Source organism: Nicotiana attenuata, unplaced genomic scaffold (assembly GCF_001879085.1).
Source record: "Nicotiana attenuata strain UT unplaced genomic scaffold, NIATTr2, whole genome shotgun sequence".
Lineage (NCBI taxonomy): Eukaryota > Viridiplantae > Streptophyta > Magnoliopsida > Solanales > Solanaceae > Nicotiana > Nicotiana attenuata.
The window spans coordinates 168,483-179,421 of record NW_017672338.1 but is presented as its reverse complement, the minus strand read 5'-3'; the positions used below and the strand labels follow the sequence as shown (position 1 = coordinate 179,421).

General features: G+C 38.3%; 1 protein-coding gene across 1 annotated transcript; it reads left to right on the top strand.

Moving 5' to 3' along the window:
* The first annotated feature begins 5,476 nt into the window (after positions 1-5,476).
* Positions 5,477-9,640, top strand: LOC109212823 (NAC domain-containing protein 78-like). Its single transcript, XM_019376508.1, has 4 exons — positions 5,477-5,958; positions 6,713-6,990; positions 7,084-7,266; positions 8,937-9,640. The coding sequence occupies exons 1-4, from the start codon at positions 5,736-5,738 to the stop codon at positions 9,447-9,449; spliced, it is 1,197 nt and encodes a 398-aa protein (XP_019232053.1). The 5' UTR covers positions 5,477-5,735; the 3' UTR covers positions 9,450-9,640.
* The last annotated feature ends 1,299 nt before the right edge of the window (positions 9,641-10,939 follow it).

The following is a 10,939-nucleotide window of genomic DNA, read 5'->3' as shown; positions in this document are numbered from 1 at the left end:
CATTTCGGGTCCATGCAAAATCCTTATTCTTTTTTACCAAGGAAAAAAATCGATGACTCCGATCTGACAACCAAGAAATAAACCGACCCAGGGCAGCAATTCGCCCTGTTAGCCTTTGTACTGTCTTGGGTCGATTTATTTCGATACCCCGATTCGACCCTATAAAGCCGAGGAACTTACCCGAGCCAACTCCGAAGGCACATTTCTCTGGGTTAAGCTTCATGTTGTATTATCTCAAAATTTTGAATGTTTCCGGCAAATGAATCAAATGGTCCTCTACGCACAGGGACTTAACCAACATACCATCAATGTAAACTTCCATTGTTTTACCTATTTGTTCTTCGAATATTTTGTTAACTAGGCGTTGATATGTAGCTCCGGCATTTTTTAGCCCAAAGGGCATTACGTTGTAACAGTAAGTACCAAATTTAGTAATGAATGAAGTTTTTTCCTGGTCCTCCGGGTTCATCTGAATCTGATTGTACCCGGAGTAGGCATCGAGAAAAGTTAGGGTCTCGTGGCCGGCCGTGGCATCGATCATTCGATCGATCTTCGGCAATGGGAAAGAATCCTTTGGACATGCTTTGTTCAAGTCCTTATAGTCTACACACGTTCTAAGTTTGTTTCCTTTTTTTGAGGAACTACAACTACATTTTCTAACCATTCGGGGTATTTTACCTCCCGAATAGACCCTATTTTAAGAAGTTTGGTTACCTCGTCCTTTATGAACGCATGTTTTACCTCGGACTGGGGCCTCCTTTTTTGCTTCACCGGTTTGAACCAGGGGTCGATGCTTAGCCGATGTGTGGTGATTTCCGGTGGAATCCCTGTCATATCTAAATGGGACCAAGCAAAGCAATCCATATTATCAATAAGAAATTGAATGAGTTTTTTCTTGAGTTCGAGGGCTAATCTCGTTCCTAGGTATACCTTTCTATCGGGCATGTATTCGATCAGTATGACTTGCTCCAGTTCCTCGACAGTTGACTTGGTTCCGTCGGATTCTTCGGGAACGACGAAGGTTCAAGGAGTAAGGAAATCCTCTTCTTCGTCCTCGATTACCTGTTGCTCCGATTCCGTCGAGGTTGGGGACGGTGTTGCTATTTAGCCGCCTGCTTACCTTTGGTGCCCGATTTCTCCGAGGTCGAAGGCTCTGGTATCGGCACCACCTCCTCAACTGCAAACATCTCCTTTGCAGCATGTTGCTCTCCGTAAATCGTTTTTACTCCATCCTCCATTGGGAACTTCATCATCTGATGAAGAATTGAAGGTACTGCCCTCATGTTGTGTATCCATGGTCTCCCGAGGAGCGCGTTATACCTCATTTCACCTTCGATGACATGGAATTTAGTATCTTGTATGGTCCCTGCTACGTTTACTGGCAAGATAATTTTCCCTTTGTTGTTTCGCTTGCCATGTTGAAGCCATTTAGGACCCGGGACGCAGGTACAATCTGATCCTGTAGGCCGAGCTGCTCTACTACCCTCGATCTGATTATATTTGCTGAGCTACCTGGATCCACTAGAACACGTTTAGCTTGAATTTTATTTAAAAGGATAGAAATTACCAGGGCGTCGTTGTGTGGCTGAGATATGCCCTCTGCTTCCTCGTCGTAGAATGATAAGGCATCCTTGGGCACATAGCTCCAAGTCCGTTTTTCTCTTGTGATCGATACCTTGGTGCGTTTGAACACAGGTCATTGTGGGACATCGACACCGCCGACGATCATGTGGATTACATGTTGTGGTTCTTCTTGTCCATTTTTCCTTGCATCTCTCTCCCTGAAATGATTCTTGGCTCGATCACTTAGAAATTCTCGAAGATGGCCCTCGTTGAACGACCAAGCCACTTCTTCCCTTAGCTACCTGGAATCTTTTGTTCTATGATCATGTGTGCCATGATACTTGCACATCAAGTTCGTGTTCCTTTGAGAAGGATCGGTATGTATAGGCTTGGTCCACTTGGTGTCTTTGATTCTTCCAATAGCTGACACAATCTCCGATGCATCTACACTGAAGTTGTACTCCGACAGTCGAGGTGCCTCTACAGGGTCGGTATGCTTATCGAATCCGCTCTTTCTCATGAGCCCTCGAGAACTTTGACCTCGATCGTTTCTCCGATCATTTCTGAGGGTGTTTCGACCCGAGCCGTTGTTTCTTCGATCGACGTACGGTTAATACTGTTCCTTGTTCGATCTTGGTTCCTATCTGTTTCCCTCGGGGGCTTGGCTGCGAATATGTTAGGATGAACTGAACCCGAGGGGGCTCCCAACTGGTCGTCCTCGACCCTGATTTTTTATTGATAACGGTTATGCACATCGGACCACGTCACGGCCGGATACTCAATCAAATTCTGCTTTAACTGTCAAGATGCAATCGAACTTTTTTCATTCAAACCCTGCATGAAAGCTTGTACTGTCCAATCATCCGAGACCGGTGGTAATTGCATTCGCTCCATCTGAAATCTGGACACGAACTCTGTCAATATTTCGCCGTTCCTTTATTTTATCTTGAATACATCTGACTTCCTCATTGCCACCTTTATGGCCCCGGTATGTGCTTTCACGAAGGCGTCTGCCAATATAGCAAACGAGTCAATAGAGTTAGGAGGCAAGTTGTGACCAAATCATGGCTCCTTTCGACAAAGTTTCTCCGAATTTTTTCAACAACACGGACTCGATCTCATCATCATTAAGGTCGTTTCCTTTAATCCCACAAGTGTATGAAGTAATATGCTCGTTGGCGTCGGTTGTCCCGTTATATTTGGGTATATCAGGTATGCGAAACTTTTTAGGGATGGGCATCGGAGCCGCGCTCTGAGAGAATGGTTTTGTATGAACTCGTTTGCATCTAAACCTTTCAAAACTGGAGGTGCCTCCGGTATCTGGTCAACATGGGAGTTATAAGTCTCCACCTTCTTATCATTGTCCTCAATCTTCTTTTCCCCGGACTCGATCCTCTTGGTGAGCTCTTCGAGCATCCTCATAATACTGGGGTCAGTCCCCGAGTCATTTCCGTTCGACCTCTCTGCCGCTGGTTCAGCACACCGAGTGTTTTCTGGTTCAGCTACACTCGGAGTTTTATGCTGACTTTGAAGTTGAGCGATGGCGATCTGCTGAGCTTGCAGCATCTCGAATATCACTTGGAGGCTGACTCCCCAATCTCCTATACCTGGTGTTCCTTGGCCCCCAGATCGGGCTTCCCTGCGTACACTCCCTCCGGGGTCTGCGCCTAAATCTGCATTTAAAGCAATGTGCGAACTAACGTCAACTGGTTCCTGATTTGGCACTTCCCCAGGGTTTATTAGTGGTACACCGACCCCTGCATCATTGTTTTCCCCATGAAATCCAAGACCTTCGTTGTCATAAACAGGTGTATTTTGCGAGTTTGACATATTTAATCCTGAGAATTGGAAAATCTTGACAAGAAAAAGTGTAAAAATAACGTGTGTAATGAGAATCAGTAAAGAAATAATCACTATTATCTTTAGCCCCACGGTGGGCGCCAAACTGTTTACCTCGAAAATACGAGTAACATTTGATTTGTGGTTTTAAAGATATGTGATTAAATTCAATACCAATCAATGTTCAAGAAATGTGAAGTGGAAATGAAAGAAATAAGTGAATCAAACCAATGTTACTCAGCAGTGGTGACCTCGAGCTTAGTGACCTCGAGATGAACTAAGAGAAATAAAGTAAGAACAATAAATATAAAGGATAATTCTGATGAACAGTAAGAGAGAAAAGTAGGATAGTATATTCTTGCCAATGATGAGATAATGTTATAAATGATTGGGGTCCCCTTTATATAATAGGGGAACCCTAAATAAGGTATATTTCTATTTACAGTAAGGAATATTCTTGGTACAGTTGTCTAACCACCTAGTACGGAATCGTACAATTCTGTTTCGGGATTTGCGCCATGATCTTGGGGACGTGGCAGGAATCCCGCTCATTCTGTTATAAATCCATAACGGTACTATTTCGGGGTCGAGCATACTCGGCCTCGGTGTACATCATGCTTCAATCTTCGGGCATTGCACTCTGTCTTCGAGCTCGGATCTGGTCCCTTGAGCTCGAACTCAACCTTGCCTGAACTTGGGCTCAAGAAGACCCCTCGAGCCTATAGATTGGAGTCATACGATTTCGACCGTATACACATATCTTATTTTCATATCTTTTCTTCACGTAGTAATCTAACATGAAAAAAGAACATTCTATTTCGTCAATAAAAGATTATTTCAAGTTTATTGAAAAATTGTATTTCTTATCAATTTCAATTGATTGTAAAAATAGAAAAATTCAAAAATACATTTAGGTTTTATATGTTGAAGTGTAAAGATTTTACAATGTTAGAATAGCGTCAGCTAGTTATCATTTTCATCAGATAATTAATAATTATAAAAAAAGATGTGATTGCATATATTTTAACGAGTGGCGAGCCAAAAAAGAAAAAGAAAAAAGTCATGAAAAAAAAAAGGATTAAAGGTTTCTTAAGGAACGGGCAATAAGAGATTGCTTTGCTTGTACTTCTTTACTTTGAATACGCATTGCTGCCCTTTATTTCATACCTCATTCACACTCACTTCTTTAACTACTCACATTAGGTTGCATTTATTTTATTCCTATCCTCAAAAAATGTATAATATAAATTTGGATTTAGTACTTTTTTCATTTTGGTCAACTTGTGATCCAAACCATGCACCAAGTAAGGAAATATAATATAAAGGAAAAAAGACGACGTAAAAGAAAAGAAAAACTTGCAAATTAATGTCATTTTCAGTCAAGATAGGTACAAAAAATCTAGCTTTAAAGAGATTTTTATAGTTGTCCTATGACCAAAGATATCCTGACGTTAATTTCCATTAAATAATATATTTTCAAACTTGTATTAATTATTCATCTTACTTATTTCAGAATTTTTTATTATTCTACTCCGCCCTATATTCAAAGTAGTATATGTTTCAAATTCTTTAATTGTTTTCAAGTTATCTCAACGAGATATTTATCTATTTAAAAAATTACGATAAAATTGAAATTTGGTGAAACTAAACAAGATCCGGATACAATTTTGCAATTAATTATACAGAAATTACTCACCTTAAATGTAATATGGACTAAGATTTCTTTACAAAAAGGAAAAATATTTACACATATGTTAAAATTATGTCTAAATTCGTTGAACTTATATATTGTTATATAACATAATTTCTAGGATATTTTAGAATATTTTATAGTTAATTTTTAGAAAATAACTTACTTTATTTGTATATAGATTAAGATTTCTTTACAAATATGAAAAAAAATTACTTCAACACGAATTTAAATTAGTCGGATTAGTAGAATACCAAATAACTAAAATTTTAATTAATATCCTTAAAGTAAATTTTACATTTTCTACCAAAAAAAAAAAAAAAATTATTTGAAGGTGTTGATTATTTTTGACAGGAAACGCCACCTAAGTACATATCCACAAGTCATTTTTGTCCCCCATGAATGGCTTATCTTTCTTAGATTTTCGATTTCCGTGTTAAACAAGTCTTTACTCTCTTCCCTTTCCTTCACCCACAGGCTATCTCAATTTCTCCCATTTTCACTTTACTTCACTTCCAATCTTCTCAATTCTAATATCTATCTATTTGTTTCTGTATTGGGTATTCTAAAAAGAACTCATTTTTACATTCTTGGCTTTCTGGGTGTGTCTAGTTTTTTTTCTTTTTAATTTTGAGGGCAAGAAATGGAGCAAGAAGGGTCACTGGTGGTGGCGGCAGCGGCAGGGGCTGTAACGGTGGCGGCTCCGGCGCCGGCACCGACGTCTTTGGCGCCGGGGTTTAGGTTCCATCCGACGGACGAGGAATTAGTTAGGTACTATCTGAGGCGAAAGGCATGCGGGAAACCATTCAGGTTTCAGGCTGTTACTGAAATTGATGTTTACAAATCTGAACCTTGGGAGCTCGCAGGTTGAATTCAATTCCTTTTTCGTTGATTTATGTCGTTATTTTGTGTCCAGTTTTCTTTTATGTTATGATTTCTTTGTTTATAACGCTTTTTTATCTGTTTGAATTTCGTGACTTCTTTTTAATTTTTTTTTGTTGGTTTGGTTTGATTGAGTTCCTCTTTCAGGTTAAATTATTCATTGGGAAAATTAGTGTGTTTCTGATATTTCCTCAGGTTTATTGAAAATTGCAATGCTGCTCATCTATATGAATAACATCTCTTGCTGTCAGCAGTGGCGGAGCCAGGATTTTTCTCTAAGGGGATTCAAAATATAAAGAAGTAAAACATGAGAAGAACTATTTGGTTGGGTCAAGTGATTCAATCTACTATATTTACATTTGAAAAAATTGACCTTTTATATACTGTGTAATTTTCGGACGAAGGGGGTATGGATGAACCCTTGCGCCCCCTAGCTCCGCCTCTGGTTGTTGAGCTATTGTATTAGTCATTCTTCTGAATTTCGTTGGGCTAGTATAGATGCGGAGACAGGAATTCTAATGAGGGGATTCGAAAAAATACATATTTTCTTACTGAGTGAATGCATTTTATTTTTTTACCCTATTTGTACTGTGTAGATTTCGGACGAAGGGATCCGATTTTGAATCTCTTTTGCACAATTAACCACGTCACTGGCTAATAATTAGTTTGTCGTGTTATGTCCACCTCTCTTTTGGTAACCATTTTTTTAATGAATGTCCTTGTATTGATGCGGTGCAGAATATTCATCGCTGAAGAGCAGAGATCTAGAGTGGTACTTTTTCAGCCCTGTGGATAAGAAGTATGGTAACGGTTCTCGACTTAACCGAGCCACTGGCCTAGGCTACTGGAAAGCTACTGGGAAGGATCGTTTTGTTCGTCATAAGTCTCAGACCATTGGAATGAAGAAAACACTTGTTTTCCATAGTGGTCGAGCTCCTGACGGCCAGAGAACAAATTGGGTAATGCATGAGTACAGGCTTGCCGATGAAGAATTGGAGAAGGCTGGAATCGTGCAGGTGTGAACTAGCTTATTTTGTGAAATTAGCCACTTTCTATATTGAGTTTTGAATCTTAAAAGAATCTCTTTCTGTTGGTTTGGGAGGATATAGGATTCCTTTGTGCTTTGTAGAATCTTTCAAAAAAGTGGTTTAGGACCGCCAAATGGTGACAGATATGCACCATTCGTTGAGGAGGAATGGGATGATGATATAGCCATGATTCCTGGAGGAGAGGCAGAGGATGATGTGGCAAATGGTGATGAAACACGAGTTGAGGGCAATGACCCTGACCAGGTTCTGTTTCCTTTTCTGTACGGCCCTTTTAGATTGCTGAAACTTTGCACTTAAATGAATGAATGTCTATTTCCACTTGTTTTACCGTTGCTATTGATAAGGATCAGAAGAACAAACACAGGAAAGTATGAATACCAATTTTGTCGGTGTAGATATAATGCTATTAATTGCGTACTTTGTTATTTTGTCGTTACTCTTCTTTTCTTAATTGGAAACTCTTTTCTAATTTTGTCTTGGCTCTTCTTTCTCCTTGTATTGCAAACTTTTTGCTATATTTGTTAGTTGTAGATAACGGTTTAGAATCTTGTTTTACCATCAATGTCGATAAGGAATCAAGAGAACAAAGCAGAACAGTAAAGTATGAATGCCGATGTTGTCATCATAGATATAAAATGCTCTTAGCTGCAAACTTTGCTATTTTGTCGTTACTCTTAACTTTTCTATTTTGTCGTTACTCTTTTCTTAATTGGATTCTTTTCTATTTTGTCTTTGCTCTGTTTTCTCCTTGTATTGCAACCTTTTTGCTATATTTGTCAGTTAATTGTAGATAACGGTTTAGAATCTCGTTTTATCATCAATGTCGATAAGGAATCAAGAGAACAGAACAGGAAAGTATGAATCTCTATGTCTTTACTTGTAGATATGATGCTCTAAATTGCAAAATTTTGCTATTTTGTCGTTGCTCTTCTTTCTCCTAGTATTGCTCTATCTATGTAATATATTAGAATTGTTCTGGGAAAATTGAAAGAAATGAAAAATAATTACTGTTGAAATGTGGTGGTTAGCTAGTGCACTTAACAGTTTAGCATCTTGTTCTACCTACCTCCCTCTTAAACCACATGTAACGTTGACACGTCATTATATTCCCATTGAAAAGCTACATCCTTTAGCCTTTTAATTGAATTTGGACATCACAACAAGCAATTTATGCCTTTTTCAATAACTGCTTCATCCCCACAACCATCACTACTCCAAGATACCAAGTTCGGATCTCAACTATAGTGTGCGTTATAAAAGTGGATCTCCAGCTGTCTTGGACACCAGTTTATCCGGTGAGATTCTAGGAATTGTAGGTGCAATGCTGCTTTCATTGTCGGTTGTGAAGCTAAAGAAATAAGTTCTCAAAACCACCCCTAGATCGGAAGTTTTGGCAAAGTGGACTGTTATTCAGCAAGATGTATAGGTCTGTCTTAGTACGCATCAGAGGGGGGAAAACTCCTTGGTTATAGTGTTGTTCATGATTCTCGGAAGTAACTGGCAAGCTAACTTGAAATGGTGAAAGTTTTATGTAACAGAGTAAAAGCTCTTGAAGAAATTGCTGATGTCGAATTCTCTCCTAGAATGTGATACATATTTATGCTTGAGCAATTTATCTGATCATTCTCTAGTGCTCTCACAATTTTACTTTCTCTTTATTGGGATTTCATCTTGACAGTCTTTTACAAGTAAAAAGAAGTTTATGTATTTAGCTGCAAAACTTCAAGCCCTTTTCTTCCTTTTAGTTTTGGGGGCTGCTTCACATCCATTAGCATGTGAACATTTATAAATTTGAGGTTTATATGTCCAGTATAGTTTTGAGCATTTCTCATTCGATAAACACTGGGTGTGCTTAACTTTTGCCAGTTTGAGATTTACTTTGCTCGCCACTATCTGTTAACTTTTGACAACAGGATGCTCTACGCAAGGCTCCTCGCTATATCGAAAACCTGATTGAACCCCAAAGTCTTCCATTTGTTTGCAAGAGGGAGAGCTCAGAAGATGCTGAACTTCTCTCTTTAAGCCAAAGTAAGAGACCCAAGCATGCTGATCCAAGCTCCAGCCGTGCAAATGGTTCTGAAGATTCAACTATTACTAGCCAGGATCCACCAACTACGATGATGACGAAAACAAATTGCTGCCCTACTCTCTTAGGATTCCCCTTGTTAGAGTCTACTGAAACTAAGGAAGGCCAGCCGTCCAATCCCCCTACTTTCGATTCCTCCAATCTTGAAAAATCCGTGCCTCCAGGCTACTTGAAGTTTATTAGTAATTTAGAGAATGGGATCCTTAATGTCTCTATGGAGAGGGAGACACTGAAGATTGAAGTGATGAGAGCCCAAGCCATGATCAACCTTCTTCAATCGCGTGTTGATCTTTTGACGAAAGAAAACGAAGACATGAGAAGAATCGTTCGAGAGGATTAGGCGACAGCATTTTTTCAATATATTTTAGTTTGTAGCTGTCAGCTGAGACCCTTATATCACAATTCTGTAATCTTATACTATCTTCAGGAAGAGGAACATGGTAAAATTGAGCTGTTTATGGAACCTATGTAACATATTGCTGTAACCTTGACCAAATGTGCCATTTAGCAATCTGCAGAATTTTTTTTTTATCTGTTGCATTGGTTTATATAAAAGTTAATCAGGGCACAATCTATGGCTCAAAATCTTACTTGAAACTCCCAACACACTCTTCAGCAAAAACAAATATAGTTGTATTAGAACGATAACGGAGTGCTAATCGGAAATTTGCAGTTCAAAACACAAACATGAAAAGATAACCTGTAGCATCATGAGAACCTTTTTTTGTGTGTTTTCCATGGTTTTCCAAATTCCAAATATGTCCAGGGTTTGTTAAATTTGGAATTACAACAATGGTGAAGTTGCATCTCCGCTGGACCATATTGATTTGACGCAAAAGGAATTTGTCGCACAGCTTCGTATTGCTGGTGGTGGATTCGTGATAAGGTTTTTTCTTATCACAATCTTTCTTTCTTTGTTTTGCTCATATGATGTCTGAAGTTAGACAAGCTTAACTTCAGACATAAATGTGTACTTTCTAACCAAAACTTTAGTCAAAAATAATATGCAAACTTCAGAAATTTTATCAAAGTTAGGCTTTGGATACGCTAACTTTAAACCCGTTTTTATGTCTAAAGTTTGCAACTCGAAGTGCACAGTTAGCCACTAATTAGAGTTGTCTTTACTTTTTAGCCACTGTTTAAAATGTATTTACTGTTTCGCCAATGCTTAATAAATTTTTACCTGTCGGGACGAAAATACCCCTGTGCTAGACATGGGTGTTGTGTAAATATTAAGGACATGGCGTCCTTAACTTCATGAATGTTGTGTAAATATTAAGGACAAAGTGTCCTGTATTTGCACCTTCCGTTGTTAAACTTTAGGACATCATGTCCTTAACTTCATATGTGCACTGTAAATGTTAAGGACATAGCGTCCTTAACTTCATGTAATGTTAAGGACACCATGTCCTTAATATTTACACAGCACTCATGAAGAAAGGGTAAAAATATTTTTTCGTATTAATTCTAATAGAGTAGTAGCTATTTTTGCTCAGCATTAAAAATACTAGATAAAAACTAAATACCATATTAAAAAGTTGTTATCCCACGCTATTTCTATGCAAATTTTTGTATATTATGAGTATAACTTTAATGGTGGCGTAAAATTCGGGTATATCTGCAGTTACCCCATTTTCCTCTTGAAGCCCAAAGTCACGAATGTTAGCGTTTTAATATTTTAAACATAATATAAAAATTACCATAATTATTCGGTAATATTATAAATTTACATCAAAACCTAATTATATTAAGAAAAAACTAAAAATAAGGTTCGGTTCGGTGTCGGTTTTCAAAGAATCATTGGCACCTCTATGTATATGTTTTTTCCCA